Source organism: Heterodontus francisci, chromosome 36, assembly GCF_036365525.1.
Source record: "Heterodontus francisci isolate sHetFra1 chromosome 36, sHetFra1.hap1, whole genome shotgun sequence".
NCBI classification, from domain to species: Eukaryota; Metazoa; Chordata; class Chondrichthyes; order Heterodontiformes; family Heterodontidae; genus Heterodontus; species Heterodontus francisci.
In genome coordinates, this window is record NC_090406.1 from 51,725,405 (window position 1) to 51,749,270 (window position 23,866).

General features: G+C 44.4%; 1 protein-coding gene across 3 annotated transcripts in view; it reads right to left on the reverse strand.

The window, feature by feature from the left end:
- Positions 1 to 292: 292 nt before the first annotated feature.
- Positions 293 to 23,866, reverse strand: part of LOC137351816 (uncharacterized) — a 66,207-nt gene continuing 42,633 nt past the window's right edge. Inside the window, exons 8-9 of one of the 3 annotated variants that reach the window (XM_068016680.1) lie at positions 5,934 to 5,962; positions 293 to 567 (exon numbers count right to left, since the gene is read on the reverse strand). In XM_068016680.1, coding sequence (XP_067872781.1) covers positions 355 to 567; positions 5,934 to 5,962 — 242 coding nt within the window. In that variant the 3' untranslated portion in view covers positions 293 to 354. Of the gene's footprint in view, positions 568 to 5,933; positions 5,990 to 23,866 lie in introns of all 3 variants that reach the window. The other 2 variants (XM_068016682.1, XM_068016681.1) reach the window with 2 other exon arrangements.

Below are 23,866 nucleotides of genomic sequence, written 5' to 3' on the forward strand. Positions count from 1 at the left end.
GTTACAAACACACCCACTCACACCCTGACTCCCCCCCCACCCAGTTACAAACACACCCACTCACACCCTGACTCCCTCCACCCAGTTAAAAACACACCCACTCACTCCCTGACTCCCTCCACCCAGTTAAAAACACACCCACTCACACACTGACTCCTCCCCCCACCCAGTTCCAAACACACCCACTCATACCCTGACTCCCCCCACCCAGCTAAAATGCACCCAAACACACCCCGACTCCCCCCCAGCTACAAACACACCCAATTCCCCCCACCCAACTACAAACACTCCCATAATCTGAACAATTACTTGATATTTCTGTCTTTGTTCAATTGTACTGAGGTTGATCAAATCCTATTGAAAATCTAAAGCTCCTGGTGCAGAGATTGCAAATGGGAATTGCTGCTTCCAAGGGCTGGTGATGTAACCATATGTAGGTATTCTAACATTGCTGGAAATGTGTTGTTTGTGAACATGTTTCGACTCCACCATGCAGTTCTGACTTCTGTCACTTTGACTGACGGAATGTGCTCTCCTCTCCTGGCCGTTAGTTGTTGCAGTATGTGCCTTAGTCAAAAGAAACATCATTGAGAAACAGAGCAGCTCGGAACACACAAGCCTATTGTCAGGTTCTTTATTAAATGATGCAAAATTGATTAACTGCCAGTTCTGGAGAGTAAAATCATTTCTACGAGTCAGTAAACATGAGGTGAGCTCAGCTGTAAACTCATAGACTAAAAATTGGTTCGTGGCAATTCTTTGGGGCACAGAGGTCACAATTCACGACCTGCTTATGCCCAGGTTGAGGTGGAGGAGAGCAGCATGTAAATTTGTTGCTGCCATCTCATTTACCTGATTCAGTAGGGAGCCGCTAACCTTCTATTCTTAAAGGCAATCTGTCCCTTTTATTGAATTGCGAGTCTACAACATACTATGTTGCAATTGTAAACAAAGAAAATGGAACATCAGGGCAGAGAGAGGGTTCAAGGAATGCAGCGCTGGAAGCATTAGTGATGGAGATGGACAGGAGGAGAGATGTCATTGTTTCACAGGGGCCAGCAGGCCATCAAGGACACCCTCAGAAGGGACTGGGAGCAGGTAGCCAGGGAGGTCAACTGCCAGTGTCTGGGCCCGAAGACCTGGCAGCAGTGTCACAAGTCGTCTTATGACATCACACAGGTGGGTAAGGTCAGTGAATGCATCTTCACATGACATCTCCTACCCACCACACCACCAGCCCCTCATGCTTTTCAAAGCCACACATCACCATCACTCACCCAGCAGCATCCCTGGCACTCAGGACTCAGGCCTAAAATCCATATTCCACCTCAACTTCACACACCTAGCAATGCTGCCAGCCTCCCACCCACCTGCTGCTACCACATACCTCCAGCTATGGCAGGCACATCAGCCAAACATAGTGCTACACACTTACTGATATTCTCTCCTCTCTCTTGCAGGACAAGGTGGCACACAACAAAAGAGAGCAGAACAGAACCAGCAGTTGACAAGGACGCTTGTATCTCCTGAACCCCACGAGGAGATAACTCTCAGCATCATGGGACTGGCTGTGACAGAGCCCATGTCATCGGCATTTCTGAGAACATTAAGGATGACAGTGTATTCCTGCTTTATGCCCCTTCTCTGCTCCCAATCCATCCTCATTCTGCTCTCTGGATAGGGTAAACATTGAAGGGGGAGGTACTAAAAAAATGAGAAATCATAAAGACAAGAAGTCACTTGTAGGAGTGGTGCACAGGCCACCTCACATTAACCACACTGTAGGATGGGGTATAAAGGAAGAAATAATGGCAGCTTGTCAAAAAGGTACAGCAATAATTATGGGGGATTTTAATCTATATATAGACTGGAAAAATCAGATGGGTAGAGGTAACCTAGATGAGGAGTACATAGAATGTTTTTGGGATAATTTCTTGGAACAATACGTTCTGGAGCCAACCAGAGAGCAGGGTATATTAGACCTGGTGCAACGAGATAGGATTAATTAATGACCTCATAGTTAAGGTGCCCTTAGGTAGCAGCAATCATAATATGATTGAATTTTACATTCAGTTTGAGGGAGAGAAGAGTGGGTCCAAGACTAATATTTTAAACTTAAATAAGGGCAATTATGAGGGCATGAAAGCAGAGCTAAGTAAAGTGAACTGGCAAATCAGGTTAAGGGATAGGTCAATAGAGATGCAGTGGCAGACATTTAAGGGGATATTTCTGAAGACACAGAATAGATACATTTCAATGAGAAAGAAATATTCCAAGGGTGAGACCCACCATCAGTGGTTAACTAAAACAGTTAGAGATAGTATCAAACTTAAAGAAAAAGCCTATAATTGCACAAAGAAGTGAGGCTGGGTCTGAAGATTGGACAAAAAACAGCAAAGAATGACTAAAAGATTGATAAGGAAGGTAAAATTAGAGTACAAGAGAAAGCTGGCTAGAAATATAAAGACAGAATGTAAGAATTTCTCTAGATATTTAAAAAAGAAGAGTTAACAAAGTGAGCGTTGGTCCTATAGAAAGTGAGTCTGGGGAATTAATAATGGATAATAAGGAGATGGCAGATGAACTGAACAGATATTTTGCATTGGTCTTCACTATTGAGGATACGAGTAACATCCCAGTATTAGCTGTAAGTCAGGACATGGAAGGGAGGGAGGGATTCAAGAAAATTACAATCACTAAGGAAATGGTACTGGAACTTGTTGGAGCTGCAGGCTAACAAGTCCCCGGGTCCTGATGGACTTCATCCTAGGGTGTTAAAAGAAGCGGTTAGTGAGATAGTTGATGCGTTAGTTTTAATTTTCCAAAATTCCCTAGATTCGGGGAAGGTTCTGTTAGATTGGAAAATAACGAATGTAACTCCTTTATTCAAAAAGGGATGGAGACAGAAAGCAGGAAACTACAGGCCAGTTAGCTTAACATCTGTCTTAGGGAAAACGATAGAAGCTGTTATTAAAGACGTAATAACAGGGCATTTAGAAAACTTCAAGGTCATCAGGCAGAGTCAACATTGTATTGTGAAAGGGAAATCATGTTTATCCAATTTATTGGAGTTCTTTGAGGGAGTTACATGTGCTGTGGATAAAGGGGAACCGGTGGATGTATTGTACTTAGATTTCCAGAGGCATTTGATAAGGTGCCACATCAAAGGTTATTGCAGAAAATAAAATCTCATGGTGTAGCGGGTAATATATTGGCATGGATAGAAGATTGGCTAGCTAACAGGAAACAGAAAGTAGGCATCATTTTCTGGTTGGCAAGTAGTAATGAGTAGTATGCCACAGGGATCTGTGCTGGGACCTCAACTTTTTACAATTTATATACATGACTTAGATGAAGGGACTGAAGGTATGGTTACTAAATTTGCTGATGACACAAAGATAGGTAGGAAAGTAACTTGTGAAGAGGAGATAAGGGGGCTACAAAGGGATATAGATAGGTTAAGTGAGTGGGCAAAGATCTGGCAAATGGAGTACAATGTGGGAAAGCGGGAAATTGTCCACTTTGGCAGGAAGAATAAAATAGAAACATATTATCTAAATGGTGAGAGATTGCAGAGCTCTGAGGTGCAGAGGATCTGGGTGTCCTAGAGCATGAATTGCAAAAGGTTAGTATGCAGGTGCAGCACGTAATTAAGAAAGCTAATAGAATGTTATTGTTTATCATGAGGGCAATTGAATACAAAAGTAGGGAGGTTATGCTTCAGCTATACAGGGCATTGGTGACACCACATCTGGAGTACTGTGTACAATACTGGTCCCCTTATTTAAGGATGGGTGTAAATGCATTGGAGGCAGTACAGAGAAGGTTTACTAGACTAATACCTGCAATGGGTGGACTGTTTTACAAGGAAAGATTGGACAGGCTCGGCTTGTATCTGCTGGAGTTTAGAAGAGTAAGAGGCGACTTGATTGAAACATGTAAGATCCTGAAGGATCTTGACAGGGTGGATGTGGAAAGGATGTTTCCCCTTGTGGCAGAACACATTGAGAGAGTGGTGAGTAAAGTATATGAGATCTTGGGCTTCATAAATAAAGGCATTGAGTATAAAAGCAGGGAAGTTATGCTGAACCTTTATAAAGCTCTGGTTTGGCCCCAAGTGGAGTAGTGTGTCCAGTTCTGGTCACCACGCTTTAGGAAGGATGTGAGGGTCCTTGAGAGGATGCAGAGGAAATTTACCAGAATATTTCAGGGATGGGGGATTTTAGTTACAAGGTGAGTTTGGAAAAGATGGGATTGTTCTCCTTAGAGCAAAGGAGATTGAGGGGAGATTTAATAAAGCTGTACAAGATGATAACAGGTTTAGCTAAGTTAGACAAGGAAAAACTGTTCCCATTAACTTATGGTACTTAAGGACTGCGGACACAGATTTAAGGTTTTGGGCAAGAATAACAGGGGGAATATGAGGAAGCACTTTTTTATGCAGTAGGTGGTAATGACCTGGAACTTGCTACCTGTGAGGGTGGTGGAAGTGAAAACAATCAATGATTTCAAAAGGAAATTGGATGGGCACTTGAAGGAAATTAACTTGCAGGGCTACGGGGATTGAGGCAGGGTGTGGAACTGCCTTGATTGCTCCATGGCGAGCCAGCATAGACTCGATGGGCTGAATGGCCTCCTTCTGTGCCGTAAATGACTCTATGAGCAAGCTGAAGATGGCGTGGCCATGGACCTCTTGTTTTCCACCCCATTCCCCTACCCTCACACCAATCTTGCCGTTCTGATTTTCTGCTTTCAAACATCAAAGAACTGATGCCTGCTCACACAGGAGTCCCTGGATGAGAGAGAGCAACAGCACAGCACTGATGTAGAGGGCCCTGTCACTTGATCTGACACTCACAGTCACCAGCTCAGATACTGGAACTGCACATACCTTGGAGGCTGCTATAGAGTTGGGATAAGCCTGTGGTGAGTTACTGGGCATGAATGGGCTGCAGCCATCCCAGGGGTAAAAGATGGTTCATTTGCCAGCTCGCAGGAGGGCTAGATCGCAGGCCAGAGGAATAAGATGATGACCTCAATGGGGTGGCACACAGGACAGCACTGATAGACACGCACTCTGAAATGTTGGGTGCATTGGCTGGCCTAACAGACCGCCTTCTCTCACTGTCAAGGAGTATGGTGGGGTCTGGCTCCAAATTGGCATCTTTGTGCAGCCTCTGCTCCATCTCCCTGTCATGCTACAAACGCAAATGCACTGCAACCGTTGCAACCTTTGTGTGGATAGGCCACCTACTCCTCTGTCATCCCTCTGAGGATGCAGCCACAATCTCTGCCAAATCCAGGAACTGACCACAGCACCTTCAAAAACACTTTAGAATACTTCCAGAGATTTTACAAAGCAGAAGTTATTCAAAATAACCATACTTGTAAATTGGGTGCCTGGCCCTTTAAGCAATGGACCGTCTGGCAGTTTGATCTTTGGTGAGTGACAAGCGAATTTGTCCAATGAACCTGTGTGGTCCAAATTTGGAAGTTGGACGGTTACATCAGCTGCAAGGACTGAATGACGCCATGATAGCATCACTTCAGCTGCTTTTGGTGTGCGCGGGGATGCCCGTGTGAGCACCCTCCTTAACATGATGGGCTGCACTGACCGTGCCCAAAGCAGCTGGCAGTGCAGTGCGCAGCCCCCGGGAGGATGTTTGGCTTCCATAGCGACATCTCCAGTGGTACAAAGGATCCGAATTTCATGTCCATAGTTCCCTAGACTTTTGAATTGTTACAAAGCCAAGCGATCGAGACAGTTTTATGTGCAGTTTACTTTATGTCCAGTTCAAACCAGAACAGTCAACACTCAATCCTTGCCTGTGTCATTGTTTGGGGCAATCTAGATACATGCATTGGACTACAGAAACAATCTTAGTGAGTAATCAAACAATAAAACACAAAAACCAAAGGAAGGAGTTCCGTACCTGGACTGCCAACATCATCATAGATATTGCTGCAAGGCAGAGAGCACAGACAGTTACTGAGAGAAATAGGAACAGATTAAACATACTGGGAATATGGTCATTATTAATTCAGAGTAATAATTACTAGTGAAGTGACAATGAGCGAGTAATTCGTAATGAAGACTGGCAATTAATAACAAACCTGTTAGTAATACAGGATAGTCACAAGTCATTAGATTTGGTCATATTTAATGTGGGATTGCTGTTACTAATGACAATAATAATAATACTCAGTATTTGTCTGTCTGGACTGTTTTGATCAATCAGTTGAAGGGGGTTTTGGTGGGTTTATTTGGTGGGTGGTGCCTAGTGCCTGCGGAGTCCTGTGGGGCGCGCGGACAATTGGAGAGCATGACACACATGTGCCGTAAAAGACTATGCTCCTATGACTCTAGTGAGGGCAGCGTGCAGGGGTTGGTGGAGAACAAAAACTGCAGAAGGTAAAACTGCCCAACAACAAAGTTACTCTGGCTGGGGAGATTGGATGAGGGAAGGGATGGGAGTGATGGGGATGTCAAGAACGGGCTGGCGATGGCATAGGAGGGAGGGATCAGATGATGGAATTGTTTAAGTGTGGCAAAATGGCAGGGACAATTATTTGATACAACTTATTATTCAAAAGCTAAAAATGTGTGCTAAAAATTAAGATTCACTAGATTTGAATGAAAAGTTTTAGAAGCTGTCAGGTGAATTAAAAGAATACATCAGCGTTGATTCTAAAGACAAAGATGATAACAGTCTATACTGCCCAGACCTTTGACACAGTCTGACTCCAAAATGGCTGCCATCGCACAAACTTAGACGCAAGGAAGGAACAATTAAAGAGCTGAGTTTTATTCTGACGAGGGGGGTCCTGAGGGCGGGCCAGAAGGTGGAGGGAGACCCCGCCCTTTGCAAATCCATGGCGGGCAGGCAATTAGCTACTTAAAGGCCTCAATTGGCTTGGGGCGGGAAGGCTGTCCTCGGCCTTCCCTCTCCCAGACTAAATTGGAAGGCATCAGGAAGGTGACGGGCATTCCACCCCTCACCTTCCGATGCAATTTTATGGCCTCCCCCCCCTCGCCTCCATTCCCGTCCCTAGGGGGCTCATAAAACTCAGCCCATAATGTTGCTACAAAACTTGAATCCTAAACAAGGACATTGTCATGGAACAAGATTGGTTGTTCGGAAGCTGTTTTCTTCCATGATAGATGCTGAAATTAGAAAGAGTGATAATTCCTTGAATAATATATCGCCTATCAGATATAAATCTGTCTTTTCAACTTAGGAGAAAACAGTTCCCAATTAGACTTTCATATTCTATGACTAGGTCAGACTCTTGACATTTATATTCTTCGGCCTGTTTTTACACATGGACAGCTTTATGTAGCTTTTTCCAGAGTGAGAAGTTTTGCTTCTGTTAAAATCTTTGGTGAAAGAATACCCAAAAATCCTGTATTTAAAGAAGTACTGTTGCAATAAAGATACTAATTTGACTGCAAATGTTTTGCATGTCTCTGCTAGCAATAGAATGAAGACAGAAATTCAACTGGATGAGTCATAAAAACTGCAGCTATAAGAGCAGGTCAAAGTCTGGGTATTCTGTGGCAGTAACTCACCTCCTGATTCCCCAAAGCCTGTTCACCATCTAAAGGCACAGTCAGGAGTATGGTGGAATATTTTTCACTTGCCTGGATGAATGAGGCTCCAACAACACCCAAGAAGATGAATACCATCCAGGACAAATCAGCCCACTTGATTGGCAACCCATCCGCCACCTTAAATATTCACTCCGTCCACCATTGGCGCAATGTGACTGTAGTTTGTACTGCAAGATGTACCGAAACAACTTCCTTAGGCCCCCTTGACAGCGCCTCCTAAACCTGCAACCTCTGCTGCTCAGAAGGACAAGGGCAACAGGCACCTGGAAAAACAAGCACCTGCAGGTTCCCTTCTAAGTCACACATCATCCTGATTTGGAAATATTCTGTCATTGGGTCAAAATCCTGGAACTCCCCTCCTAACAGCACTGTGGGTCTACCTACACCACATGGACTGTAATATAAAGGTTTGAAATGGTTAATGTCTGGGACAGTGTGAGTAACACCTCCCACTATGATGATGTAAGAGATCACATGTAAGACAGGAGGAAAAGAAGAAGCATCATGACCACCGGAGAAGTTAGATCCATTTAAGTAAGGTGCATATAGTTCCTTAAATGTCATGAATAGTTATGGTCAACCTTACCAAAGACTCAGAAATCACTGCGAGCCAGAATAACCAAACCTACAACATGGTGGCAATGGTGAATAGTAGTAGTTTTTCCCATACAACACCCAGAAAAATTTGAAAATGATCAGACCTGAAGAAGTAGCGCCAAAATTGAAGAACTCAAGAAGAGGCTGTGAAGATCTCCAAAGCTGCTCTGTGGACAAAGTGAAGAGTCGGGGAGACAGCTTGCAGAGATATTCAGGCTGCACCACAGAGGTGTGGTGGTCTGTAAAAAAATCCCCAGCGAACGCAGGCGTTGAGTCGGAGAACCAAGCAACAGTCAGGCATCTGGTGAGCAATCCTTAAAAAAGGGTAGAAAATTGTATCTAATGGTGCACTAGGCAGGCAGCACCGGGAAAAAATCAAATTCCTGGCAAGGGCAGATCCAAGGTCAGCGCCATTACATGAGGTGACTGCAAGGCTGAAAAGCACGGGAAAACTTCTGAAAAGCATGGGAAAACTTCCAGTATGGGAAGGAAACTTTAAAATAGAAAGTAAACTACCTAAAAAGTTTAGAAAAGCTGTGGATCTTAAATTTACATTACCAGAGAGGCTTGAACATATGGAAGGACCAAATCAAACTCAAAACTGGTCACTTTGGAGAAACAGATTTTTGAGGCACAGAATGGCTTCTCAGTTAGACAGCAAGTCTGAAGTAGAACAAGTCAACATTTTACCGTAATCCATAGGGGCAATAGCAGACGATGATATTGCAAGACAAGGTATTAATGAGACATCAGATAAATTTTATGAAGTCTTAAAAGCCTTTGATGAGTACTTCAACCTGAGGAACAACAAGATTCTAGAAAGGGAAAAATTCAACAGAAAAGTCTAGAAACCAAGTGAACTGGTAAATGTTTTTATTAATGACCTCTACAGGATAGTTGAAGGATACGAATATGGAGATCTAAAATCAGAATTAATTTGAGACCGTATTGTAGTAGGTATTGCTAATGAATCCCTGTCTGATTTATTATAGTCTAAGGAAGAACTCACCCTAGACAAAGCAATACAGCTGGTGAGACAAGCAGAGGTCTGTAAGCAGAACACAGCAATCCTGAAAGGTGAAGAAAAACCTTGGTTCAGGAACTCTCCAATGACCATACAGTTCTTTAAGCACAGGACTATAAAAGAAGCACCAGAGAAGAAGGTACACTTGGGAGGGAAAGTTCAAGACGCCATGAAACCCTGCCAGCGCTGTGGCACCAAGAAGACCCACAGGCACGAACACTGTTCTGCAAACAAAGCAGAATGCTTTCACTGCAAGAAAATTAGCCATTTTGGAAAGATGCGCAAAAGTAAAACTTCTGTTTTCAAAGGTTCTAAAGAAAATGTCTTCACGCTTAGAGCTATTATTGAAGTTGAACAATCTCCATTGGAAGAGAAATCAGAAAACTTCCTTGGTGAGATCAGTGACCCTAATCATGCATTTTGGTCTGCAGATATATATGTCAACGGACGTATCACCAACTTTAAACTAGACACTGGAGCAACGTAACAGTTTTATCAAAGAATGAACCGCAGTTATCAACGCATTGCCTGCAACCAATAGAAACTCAGTTACTCGGTCCAGGAGGGTTTGAACTGAAAGTAAAGGGAAAGCTACAGGCAACACTCCAGTACAAGGGAAAAGAGATATTGGAAACACTGTATGTTCTACAGAATCAAAAATGTTCTCTTTTAAGTAGAAGAGCTTGTATAGACCTTCATTTTATCAGGAAAGTGGAAGAAATTAAGCAGCAAGAATTCAGGAGTCACTTCCAAAAAGATTTTCTGAAATTATTTACTGAACTAGGAAGACTTAAGACCGGATATAGCATTACGTTGTGAAAAGATGCTAAACTTGTATGTTTTTATGTTGTATGTTTTTTCTTGCCTAGGAAGATACCACACCCACTAATAAAGCAAGTCCAACTTCAGCTAGAAGGGATGACCAGGATGGGAGTCATTTCTCCTGTCACTGAACCTACAGAGTGGTGCTCGGGAATGGTTCCAGCTCCTAAACCGAATGGTAATCTTCGCATTTGTGTAGACTTAACCCAACTTGATAAGGCTGTGGCCTGAGAAATTCATCCAATGTCCTCAGTAGATGAAAGCTTGGCAGAGTTATCTGAAAGTATGATGTTCACAAAGCTCGACACGAATAGTGGCTTTTGGCAAGTCCTTTTGGATGAGAGGCAAGATTACTGACAACATTCATCACTTTGGAAGATGTTGTTTTAATCGTTTACCATTCAGTATAACAGCTGCACCTGAAATATTCCAAAGAACTATGTCAAATATTCTACAGGGCCTTAAAGGAACAATATGCCATATAGACGATATCTTAGTCCATTGTGAATCCATTGAAGAACATGACCTGAGGGTTAGAGCGGTTTTGAATTGCCCACAAGAAGAAGGCCTGATATTTAATGAGAAGTGTGAATTCTCAAAAATGTCTATTCGTTTCCTAGGGTACATTGTTAGCAGCAAGGGCGCAATAGCAGACCCGCAAAAGCAAGAACCATTAGTGAATTCCCAATTTCTACTCTGTCCAAGATTATCAACAATTCCTTGGAATGGTTAATCAGCTGGCAAAATTTCTGCCCAATCTAGCGCAAGTTAGAACTCTTAAGACAACTATTAAGGAAAGCTATTAAGGGTGGTACAGTGGCGCAGTGGTTAGCACCGCAGCCTCACAGCTCCAGGGACCCGGGTTCAATTCTGGGTACTGCCTGTGTGGAGTTTGCAAGTTCTCCCTGTGTCTGCGTGGGTTTTCTCCGGGTGCTCCGGTTTCCTCCCACAAGCCAAAAAGACTTGCAGGTTGGTAGGTAAATTGGCCATTATAAATTGTCACTAGTATAGGTAGGTGGTAGGGAAATATAGGGACAGATGGGGATGTTTGGTAGGAATATGGGATTAGTGTAGGATTAGTATAAATGGGTGGTTGATGGTCGGCACAGACTCGGTGGGCCGAAGGGCCTGTTTCAGTGCTGTATCTCTAATCTAAAAAATCAAGCATGGTGTTGGGATGCACATGAGGAGCAGGCATTTCAAAGGAGCAAGGAAATTCTGATTTCACCAGATATCTTAGCACATTACAATCCCTCACCACCGACCACAATTGCAACAGATGCTGCATCTACAGGGTTAGGGGCAGTCCTTTTTCAAGAGCAGCCAGATGAATGCTGCAGACCGGTTTATTATGCGTCTCGAGCATTATCTGAGACTAAGACGAGGTATGCAGTCAAAGAGAAAAAAGCTCACGCAGTGATGTGGGCTTGCGAAAAGTTTTCAGATTATATCATCACCTTATAGGTTGTCATAGAGACAGACCACAAAACCCCTAGTTCCCTTACTTAATGAAGAAGAACTTGGTAGAATGCCTCTGAGAATTCAGAGATTCCGGTTGAGGCTAATGAGATACACGTACGAAACGGTATATAGAATCATAGAGTCATAGAGTTTTACAGCACAGAAACAGGCCCTTCGGCCCAACGTGCCTGCGCCAACCATCAAGTACTCGTCCAAAACTAATGCCACTTCCCCACACTTGGCCCGTAGCCTTGTATATTATGGCGTTTCAAGTGCTCATCTTTATACTTCTTAAATATCGTGAGTGTTCCTGCCTCTACCACCCCTTCAGGCTGTGTATTCCGGATTCCAACCACCCTCTGGGTGAAAATTTTTTTCCTCAAATCCCCTCTAAACCTCCTGCCCCTTACCTTAAATCTATGCCCCCTAGTTATTGACCTCTCTGCTAAGGGAAAAAGTTTCTTCCTATCTATCCTATCAATGCCCCTCATAATTTTGTATACCTCAATCAGGTACCCCCTCAGACTTCTCTGCTTCAAGGAAAAACAACCCCAGCCTATCCAGTCTGTCTTCATAGCTGAAATGCTCCAGCCCAGGCAACATCCTGGTTAATCTCCCCTGCACCCTCTCCAGTGCAATCACATCCTTCCTATAGTGTGGTGAACAGAACTGTACACAGTACTCCAGCTGTGGCCCAACTAACGTTTTATACAGCTCCATCATAACCTCCCTGCTGTTATATTCTATGCCTCGGCTAATAAAGGCAAGTATCCCATATACCTTCCTAAACACCTTATCTACCTGTGCTGCTGCCTTCAGTGATCTATGGACAAGCACCCCAAGATCCCTCTGACCCTCTGTACTCCCTAGGGTCCTACCATCCATTGTATATTCCCTTGCCTTGTTAGTCCTCCCAAAGTGCATTACCTCACACTTCTCTGGATTAAACTCCATTTGCCACAGCTCCGCCCATCTTACCAGCCCATCTATATCGTCCTGTAATCTAAGGCCTTCCTCCTCACTATTTACGACACCACCAATTTTCGTGTCATCTGTGAACTTACTGATCATACCTCCTATATTCATGTCCAAATCATTAATGTACACTACAAACAGTAAGGGTTCCAGCAACGATCCCTGCGGTACCCCACTGGTCACAGGCCTCCATTCGTAAAAACAACCCTTGACCATCACCCTCTGCCTCCTTCCACTAAGACAATTTTGAATCCAATTTGCCAAATTACCGTGGATCCCATGGGATCTTACTTTCTCAACCAGTCTCACAAGCGGGACCTTATCAAAAGTCTTACTGAAGTCCATGTAGATGACATCAACTGCTTTACCCTCAACTACACACCCAGTCATCTCCTTAAAAAATTCAATCAAATTTGTTAAACACGATCTCCCACTGACAAAGCCATACCTTTCCAAGTGGAGATTAATCCTGTCTGTCAGATTTTTTTCCAATAATTTCCCTACCACTGATTTTAGACTCACCGGCCTATAATTACCTGGTTTATCCCTGCTACCCTTTTTGAATAATGGTACCACATTCGCTGTCCTCCAGTCCTCTGGCACCCTTCCTGTGGCCAGAGAGGATTTGAAAACTTGTGTCAGAGCCCCTGCTATCTCCTCCCTTGCCTCACAGTCTGGGATACATTTCATCTGGGCCTGGGGACTTATCCACTTTTAAGCCTGCTAATACAGCTAATACGTCCTCCTTTTCAATGCTAACTTGATCAAGTATATCACAATCCCCCTCCCTGATCACAACACCTACATCGTCACACTCCATAGTGAACACAGATGAAAAGTAATCATTCAAAACCTCACCTATGTCTTCCGGCTCCACACACAGATTGCCTCTTTGATCCCCAACGGGCCCCATTTTTTCCCTGGTTATCCTCTTGCCCCTAACATACTTATAAAATGCCTTGGGATTCTCCTTTATCTTGTCTGCCAGTGTTTTTTCATGCCCCCTCTTCGCTCTCCTAATTACTTTTTTAAGTACTCCCCTACACTTTCTAAACTCCTCTCAGGCCTCCGCTGTTTTCAGCACTCTGAATCTGCCGACGCCTCCTTTATTTTCCTTATCCAATCCTCTATATCCCTGGACCTTTTGGTCCTACTCTTCACCTTTGCAGGAACATGCTGGACCTGAACCCTCACAATTTCATTTCTAAATGACTCCCACGGGTCTGATGTAGACTTTCCTATGAGAAGCTGCTCCCAGTTCCCTTTGGCCAGATCCTGTTTTATCATATTGAAATCTGCCTTCCCCCAATTCAGTACTCTTATTTCCAGTCCCTCTATGTCCTTTTCCATAACAACCTTAAATCTTGCAGAGTTATTGTCACTATCCCCAAAATGCTCCCCCACTGCCACTTCTACCACTTGTCCGGCTTCATTCCCTAGGGTTAAGTCCAGTACCCCACTCCTCCTCTTGTAGGACTCTCTATGTGCTGGATCAAAAAGCTCTCCTGAATGCACTGGAAGAATTCCGCCTCCTTTAAGCTTTTTGCACTAATATAGGGGAAGTTGAAATCCCCCACTATTACCCTATTATTTTTGCACCTCTCTGAGATTTGCTTACATATCTGCTCCTCTATCACTGCCTGACTGTTTGGAGGCCTGCAGTACACTTCCAGCCAAGTGATAGCCCCCTTTTTGTTTTTAAGTTCTACCCATATGGCCTCATTAGAGGAACCTTCTAAGATATCATCCCTCCTTACTGCAGTAATTGACTCTTTAATCAACAGTGCAAAGCCACCTCCTCTTTTACCCTCTCTTCTATCACGTCTGAAGATTCTATACCCTGGGTTATTAAGCTGCCAGTCCTGCCCTTCCCTCAACCATGTCTCAGTGATAGCAATAATATCATATTCCCATGTGTTAATCAACACCCTCAATTCACCCTTACTAGTAAGACTTCTTGCATTAAAATAGATACAATCTAGCCTTGCATTATTTGCTTGAGCCTTAACAGCTCTACATTTACTCTGCCCTCCAGACTGACTTAGCATCACATTTATATTTGATTGTACATCACCTCCTACTGTGCTTCCACTCTGTATCCCAACCCCCTGCCAAATTAGTTTAACCCCCCCACAACAGCACTAGCAAACCTCTCAGCAAGGATGCCGGTCCCGTTCCGCTTCAGGAGCAATCTATCCATCTTATGCAGATCCCATCTTCGCCAGAAACAGTGATCCAGGAAACTAAAGCCCTCCCTCCTGCACCATCTCCTCAACCATGCATTCCTCTGCTCTAACCTCCTATTAATATACTCAGTAGCCCGTGGCACGGGAAGAAACCCAGAGATTACAACCCTTGAGGTCCTATTTTGTAATCTGCTACCTAGCTCCCTAAATTCTTTTTGCAGGACCTCATCCCTCTTTCTACCTATGTCATTGGTACCAGCATGGACCACGACCTCTGGCTGTGCACCCTCACCCTCCAGAATACTTTGTAGCTGCTCTATGTATAGGGCACGCTGCAAAAGACAGCGGATCTATTCATGGTTAATGGGAAATCCTACCTGATTGTTACTGATTATTTTTCAAGGTGGATCAAAGTCAAACATTTGTACACAACAACAACAAAGACAGTCTTTGAGCTTTAACAGAGACTTCTGTAACACATGGCATCCCTGACACGATTGTGTCAGATAATGGTCCTCAATTTGCAAATGACGACTTCAAACACTTTGCGTAAAACTGTGGATTTGTACATCTTACAAGTTCCCCTAGATATCCTCAATCTAATGGTGAAGCTGAAAGAGGAGTCTGAACTATCAAAGCACTGTTAAGGAAGAATGAAGATTTTCAAACAGCACTCCGAAGCTATAGATCTACTCCATTACTATGTGGATTAGCACCATCAGAATTGTTGATGGGCAGGAAGTTCATAGGAACATAGGAGCAGGAGTAGGCCATTCAGCCCATCGAGCTTGCCTTGCCATTCAATATGATCATGGTTGATCATCCACTTCAATGCCTTTTCCCCAGATTTACCTTCCAGGAGAGCAGCGGACCTGCGGGAAGCACACGGTGCGAGGGGTGGATAAATAGAGCCAGAGGATCGCGGCCGAGAGCACTTACCTTCTGGGAGAGTAGCGGAGAGGAGTCCAGGCGCACTGGAGTTTGAAAACAAAGTGAGTAGTGATGTCACAAGAAAGCTACAAGGTGATTGGTTGGTGAGTAACTGCTGTTAGGGAATAACGCTAAATAGCTGTGTTAGTACATTACTGTTAGGGTGTGTGTGCAGATAGCTTAATAATAAGGAACAAGTGAGTAGCTGGTATTTTGTTTTGAGTAAGGTTTATTTTAACTAGTGAACTGTATTGATTTTTAGTAGGATTTATCAGCACCAGTAAGGTTTTATTAATAATTCTAAGCTGTTATAGTATTGGTAAGGTTTTTCTTAGCAGTAGCAAATGGTCAACTAATAAATAAAGGTATGGCAGGGTTGCTTCAACCTCAAGAGTGCAACTCCTGTGTTATATGGGAGCTCCAGGATGCTTCCTGTATCCTGGAGAACGATTTGTGCAGGAAATGTTGTCAATTGAAGCAGCTTGAGCTCTGGCCTTTGGAACTTGAGCTGCAGCTGGCAACACTGGAGGATGAGAGCTACGTGGATAGCACGTTTATAGATGTGGTCACCCCACAGCTTAAGAGTATGCAGGGAGAGAGGCAATGGGTGACCACCAGACAGTCAAAGAGAATCAGGCAGGTAGTGCAGGAGACCCCTGAGTGCATCTCACTCTCCCAACAGGTATTCAGTTCTGAATACAGAGGAAAGTGATGCTTCACCTGGGGACTGCAGCCGGAGCCAAGTCCATAGCACCATGGGTGACTCAGCTGCACAGGGGGGTACAGGAAAGACTGGAAGAGGCATAGTGATGGGTGATTCAATAGTCAGGGGAACAGACAGGCGTTTCTGTGACCGCAGATGTGAATCCAGGATGGTGTGTTGCCCCCCTGGTGCCAGGGTCAGGGATGTCACTGAGCGGCTGCAGAGCATTGTGAAGTGGGAGGGTAAACAGCCTGCAGTCGTGGTCCACATTGGAACCAACAATAATAGGCAGAAAGAGGGATCTGGTCTTGCAGTCAGAATTTGGGGAGCTAGGTAAGAAATTAGCAAGCAGGACCTCAAAAGTAGTAATCTCCGGATTACTCCCAGCCATGCGCAAGTGAATATAGAAATAGAAGGATAAGACAGATGAATGCGTGGCTGGAAAGATGGTGCAGGAGGGAGGGCTTCAGATTCCTGGGACCAGCTCTGGGGGAGATGGGACCTATACAGGCCAGACGGGTTGCACCAGAACAGAGCCGGGACTGAGTTCCTTGCAGGACGTTTTGCCAGGCTGCTGGGGAGGGTTTAAACTAGTTTGGCAGGGAGATGGGGACCTGAGGATAGACTCAGCTGGGACAAAATCAGAAATGAAAATGAAAGGCAGAAAATTAATGGAAGACAGAGGAAACGAGGGTTAGAAAATTAAAAAAAAGTTTGGCAGTGCTCAAGGGTATCTATTTCAATCCAAGGAATAAAGCCACCCATTTATACTAATCCTACATTAATCCCATATTCCCTACTATATCCCCACCCCGAAGGGCCTGTTTCAGTGCTGGATCTCTAAATAAAATAAAATAAAATAAAGCAGATGAGCTGAGGGCACAGATAGACACGTGGCAGTATGATATCATAGCTATTACAGAAACATGGCTTAAGGAGGGACAGGAATGGCAGCTCAACATTGCCGGTTACAGTGTTTTCAGATGCAATAGGGAGGGGAATAAGAAAGTGGCAATTTTGGTCAAGGGAACTATTACAGCTGTGAGGAGAGATGATATGTTGGAAGGTTCATCAAATGAGGCCACATGGATTGAGCTAAGGAACAAAAAAGGGGCAATCACACTGCTGGGAGTGTACTATAGACCTCCAAACAGTCAGATGGAGATAGAAGAACAGATATGTTGGCAAATCTCTGAGAAGTGCAAGAACAATAGGGCAGTAATAGGGGATTTTAATGACCCCAATATTAACTGGGAAAGTTTTAGCGTGAAAGGAATTGAGGGAGCAGAATTCTTGAGGTGCATTCAGGAGAACGTTTTTGCCCAGTATATAGCAAGTCCAACAAGAGAGGGCACAGTTTTAGACTTAGTTTTAGAAAATGAAGATAGGCAGGTGGAAAGAGTGGCAGTGGGAGAGCATTTTGGTGGTAGTGATCATAATTCAGTCGGTTTTAACATAATTATGGAAAAGGACAGAGATAGAACAGGAGTTAGAGTTCTCAATTGGGGCAAGGCCAATTTTACTAAACTGAGGAGTGATTTAGCAAAAGTGGACTGGAAACAGCTACTTGAAGGTAAATCAGTGTCAGAACAGTGGGAGGCATTCAAAGGGGAGATTCAAGGGTATAAAAACAAGAAATGCTGGAATCACTCAGCAGGTCTGGCAGCTAGACCTGCTGAGTGATTCCAGCATTTCTTGTTTTTATTTCAGATTTCCAGCATCCGCAGTATTTTGCTTTTATTTTGGGAGATTCAAGGGTTTCAGGGTAAACATATCCCCACAAAGAAAAAGGGTGAAGCAGCCAAATCTACAGCCTTATAGATGTCAAGGAGCCTACAGGGTAAGATAAGGCAGAAAAGGAAAGCTTATGTCCAACACCGAGAACTCAATACTGCAGAAAGCCGAGAGGAGTATAGAAAGTGGAGGGGTGAAATCAATAAGGAAATTAGGAAAGCAAAGAGAGGGCATGAAAGAATATTGGAAAGCAAAATCAAGGTGAACCAAAAGATGTTTTTTCAATACATTAAGAGTAAGAAGATAACTAAGGAGAGAGTAGGGCCCATAAAAGACCAAAAAGGTAACCTACGTGTAGGAGTGGAAGATATTGGTATGGTTCTTCATGAATACATTGCATCTGTCTTCACAAAAGAGGGGGACGATGCAGATATTGTAGTTAAGGTGGAAGAGTGTGAAGTATTGGATGTGATAAACATAGGGAGAGAGGTAGTATTAATGGGATTATCATCCTTGAAAGTTGATAAATCACCAGGGCCAGATGAAATGTATCCTAGGCTGTTAAAAGAAGCAAGAGAGGAAATAGCAGAAGGTCTGACCACCATTTTCCAGTCCTCACTGGATACAGGTGTGGTGCTGGGGGATTGGAGAATTGCTAACATTGTACCTCTGTTTAAAAAGTGAGCCAAGGATAGACCGAATAGTTACAGGCCAGTCTAACCTCAGTAGTGGGCAAATTATTGGAATCTATTCTGAGAGACAGAATAAACTGTCACTTAGAAAGGCATGGGTTAATCAAGGATCGTCAGCATGGATTTGTTAAGGGAAGATCTTGTTTGATCAACTTGATCAAATTTTTTGAAGAAGTAACAAGGAAGATAGATGAGGGTAGTGCAGTTGATGTGGTCTACATGGATTTTAGCAAAGGAAATGCAACAAGGTGGATACAAAATTGGCTCAGTGGCAGGAAACAAAGGGTAATTGTTGACGGGTGTTTTAGCGACTAGAGGGTTGTTTCCAGTGGCGTTCTGCAGGGCTCAGTACTGGGTGCCCTGCTTTTCGTGGTGTACGTTAACGATTTGGACGTAAATGTAGGGGTCATGATGAAGAAGTTTGCGGACGATGCAAAGATTGGCCGTGTGGAAGATAGCAAGGAGGATAGCTGTAGGCTGCAGGAAGATATTGATGGTCTGGTCAGATGGGCAGAAAAGTGGCAAATGAAATTCAACTTGGAGAAGTGTGAGGTGATGGATTTGGGGAGGTCAAACAAGGCAAAGGAATACACTATTAATGGGAAAATACTGAGAAGTGTAGAGGAAGTAAGGGACCTTGGAGTGAATGTCCACAGATCCCTGAAGGTAGCAGGACAGGTTGATAAGGTGGTTAAGAAGGCATATGGAATCCTTTCCTTTATTAGCTGAGGTACAGAATACAACAGCAGGGAGGTTATGCTGGAACTGTATAACTCATTGGTTAGGCCTCAACTTGAATACTGTGTACAGTTCTGATCACCTCATTACAGAAAGCACGTAATTGCACCAGAGAGGGTGCAGAGGAAATTTACGGGGATGTTGCCAGGAGTGGAAAAATGCAGCTATGAGGAAAGATTGGATCGGCTGGGGTTGTTCTCCTTGGAACAGAAAAGGCTGAGGGGACATCTGATTGACATGTACAAAATTTTGAGGGGCCTGGATAGAGTGGACGTGAAGGGTCTATTCACCATAGCAGAGAGGTCAGTGACGAGGGGGCATATATTTAAAGTGATTGGTAGAAAAATTAGACCGGGAATGAGGAAAAGCTTTTTCAGCCAGAGGGTGGCGATGGTCTGGAACTCACTAACTGAAAGGGTAGATGAGGCAGAGACCCTCAACTCATTCAAAAGGAGTCTGGATATGCGCCTCAAGTGCCATAATCTGCAGGGCTACGGACCAAATGTTGGAAGGTGGGATTAGAATAGGTGGATCGTTTTTCGGCCAGGACAGATACAATGGGCCAAGTGGCCTCTTTCTGTGCCTTAAACTTCCTTCTTTTGTGATTCTACTATCCCCGTATCCCCTTATGTCATTTGTATTTAGAAATCTGTCCATCTCTGCTTTAAACATTCTCAATGACTGAGCTTCCACAGCCCTCTGGGTTAGAGAATTCCAAAGATTCACAACCCTTTGACTAAAAACATTTCTCCTCATTTCTATCCTAAGTGGCTTCCCCCTTATTTTGAAATTGTGTCCCCTGGTTCTAGACTCCCCAACCAGGGGAAACATCTTACCTGCATCTACCCTGACTATCCCTTTAAATATTTTGTAGGTTTCAATGAGATCATCTCTCATTCTTCAAAACTCTAGAGAATACAGGCCCGGTTTCCTCAATCTCTCTTCATAGGACAGTCCCGCCATCCCGGGGAACAAGTCTGGGGAATCTTTGTTGCACTCCCTTTATGGCAATAATATCCTTCCTAAGGTAAGGGGACCAAAACTGCACAGAGTACTCCACGTGCGGTCTAACCAAGGTTCTATACAAGCTCAAAACACAACTTCCCACCATACCCAAAAAATTACTTCCAGAGGGTTATCAGAGAGCTCAAGACAGAGAAAAGTCTTATCAAAAACAAAAAGATTATAACTATAATAGGAAGTATCTGTACCAGGAACCTACCCAAGTTGATGGAAGGAGAAAAGGTATGGTTATGAGACCAAGGCAGAGAAGGAGTAATCGCCCAGAGAGATGAGAATCAACAGAGATCTTAAGTACAAACTTCATAAGGTACAATAAGAAGAGACAGGAGAAATCTTATTTCTATTCATCAAAGATGTCAACCAGTCATACATTCGGAGAGAAGCAGCAGGAGAGAAGAGGATTTAAAAAGCGGGGCCAAAAGCTCGGAGACTCGGAGAGAAGCAGAGGGAGAGGAGAGGATTTAAAAAGCGGGGCCAAAAGCTCGGAGACTCGGAGAGAAGCAGCGGGAGAAGAGAGGATTTAAAAAGCGGGGCCAAAAGCTCGGAGACTCGGAGAGAAGCAGCGGGAGAAGAACGGGAGGTTCAGACGCAAATCAAAAATCGAAAAATGACATCACAATCAACAGAGAACACGGAGAAACAGAAAGCAGATGGGTGAGTATACCGGTAAGCTTTTAATTTAATCTAAGTTAATCAAATCTAAAATAAGACTTGATCGATTCATTAGTAAAAAAAATAAAAACTAAAGCGGATTTTGTAACTTAGCATAAATTTAGAGACCAGCAGGGAGGGTATTGGTTCAAATTAGGGGCTGGGAAATTAAAACATTTTCAATCAGGGTAGTGTAACAGTAAGAGTATAAACACAGAGAGGTATTAATTACAATTGATTGTTGAAACAGGATATTAAATAGATTGTTTAAAAAGAGAATAAAGGGTTTTTGTTCAGATCATGGCTGGACAGCTGCAACCTGTTGCTTGCAATTCCTGCGTCACGTGGGAATCTCAGGATACTTCATGTGTCCTGGGCAACCACGTGTGTAGGAAGTGTCTCCAGCTGCTTCAGCTCAACCTCAGGATTTCCGAGCTTGAGGGAAGCTGGAATCACTGCAGAGCATCAGGGAGCAGGAGAGTTTCCTGCATCGTACATTCCAGGAGGTGGTCACCCCACAGGCAGTAGGAGTCCAGGATAGTAGGTGGGTGGCCATCCAGAAGAGTAGCAAGAGGCAGGAGTCTTCGGGGTGTGCGCTGCTCCTAAACTGGTACTCAGCTTTGGAGACTGCTGAGAGTGATGACACCTTGAAGGAGTGCAGTCCAAACCATGGCACTGATGTGCATGGGACTGTACAGGAGGGAGCAACAAAGTGCAGAAATGCAGTTGTTATAAGTGATTCCGTAGTCTAGTGGACAGACAGGCATTTCTATAACCGTTATCATGAGTCCAGCATGGTGTGTTGTCTCCCTGGTGCCAGGGTAAAGGACATCACGGAGAGAGTGCAGCATATTCTGCAGGGGGAAGGGAGTGAGTAAGAAGTTGTGGTACATGTTGGTACCAATGACATAGCAAGGGCAGGTACTGAGGTCCCATGGTTAGATTTTCAGGAGCTAGGGGGAAAGTTAAAGAGTACGACCTCAAGGGTAGTAGTGCCACTTGCTAGTGACAGTAGATAGAGGAAGATAGGGAGGATCAATGTGCAGCTTGAAGCATGATGCAAGAGGGAGGGCTTAAGATTCTTGTGGCATTGGGACCAGTTCTGGGGCAGGAGGCACCGATTCAAAAGGGACGGGATGCACCTCAACGGGACTGGGACCAATGTCCTCGCGGGGAGGTTCACTAGTGTGGTTGAGGAGGGTTTAAACTAAGTTGGCAGGGGGGATGGGCACCAGCATGTAAAGGTAGAAAAGAGGAATAAGGTGCATAAGGTGAGAGTGTTAGATAATACTACCAAGGTGCACAGAATACTAGGGGAGATAGATAGCAGTAGAGTAGGGAATAATAAGTTATTAGGTGGGGTCAGGGTAGGGGAGGAAGTAATAAAGTCTAAATCAGGGTTAATGTGCATGTATGTACTACAGACAATGTCCCAGACACTGCCATCACCATCCCCGGGTATGTCCTGCCCCACTGGCAGGACAGACCCACCAGAGGTGGTGGCACAGTGGTATACAGTAGGGAGGGAGTTGCCCTGGGAGTCCTCAACATCGACTCCGGACCCCATGAAGTCTCATGGCATCAGGTCAAACATGGGCAAGGTAACCTCCTACTGATTACCACCTACCGCCCTCCCTCAGCTGATGACTCAGTACTCCTCCATGTTGAACACCACTTGGAGGAAGCACTGAGGGTGGCAAGGGCACAAAATGTACTCTGGGTGGGGGACTTCAATGTCCATCACCAAGAGTGACTCGGTAGCACCACTACTGACCAAGCTGGCCGAGTCCTAAAGGACATAGCTGCTAGACTGGGTCTGCGGCAGGTGGTGAGGGAACCAACACGAGGGAAAAACATACTTGACCTCGCCCTCACCTATCTGCCTGCCGCAGATGCTTCTGTCCATGACTGTATTGGTAGGAGTGACCACCGCACAGTCGTTGTAGAGACGAAGTCCCGCCTTCACATTGAGGATACCATCCATCGTATTGTGTGGCACTACCACCGTGCTAAATGGGATAGCTTTCGATCAGATCTAGCAATGCAAAACTGGGCATCCATGAGGCACTGTGGGCCATCAGCAGCAGCAGAATTGTACTCAACCACAATCTGTAACCTCATGGCCCGGCATATCCCCCACTCTACCATTACCATCAAGCCAGGAGACCAACCCTGGTTCAACGAAGAATGCAGGAGGGCATGCCAGGAGCAGCACCAGGCATACCTCAATATGAGGTGTCAACCTGGTGAAGCTACAATACAGGACTATCTGCATGCCAAACTGCGTAAGCAGCATGTGATAGACAGAGCTAAGCGATCCCATAACCAACGGATCAGATCTATGCTCTGCAGTCCTGCCACATCCAGCCGTGAATGGTGGTGGACAATTAAACAACTAACTGGAGGAGGTGGCTCCACAAATATCCCCATCCTCAATGATGGGGGAGCCCATCACATCAGTGCGAAAGATAAGGCTGAAGCATTTGCAACAATCTTCAGTCAGAAGTGCCGAGTTGATGATCCATCTCGGCCTCCTCCTGAAGTCCCCAGCATCACAGATGCCAGACTTCAGCCAACTCGATTCACTCCGCGTGATATCAAGAAATGACTGAAGGCACTGGATACTGCAAAAGCTATGGGCCCTGACAATATTCCGACAATAGTACTGAAGACCTGTGCTCCAGAACTTGCCACGCCCCTAGCCAAGCTGTTCCAGTA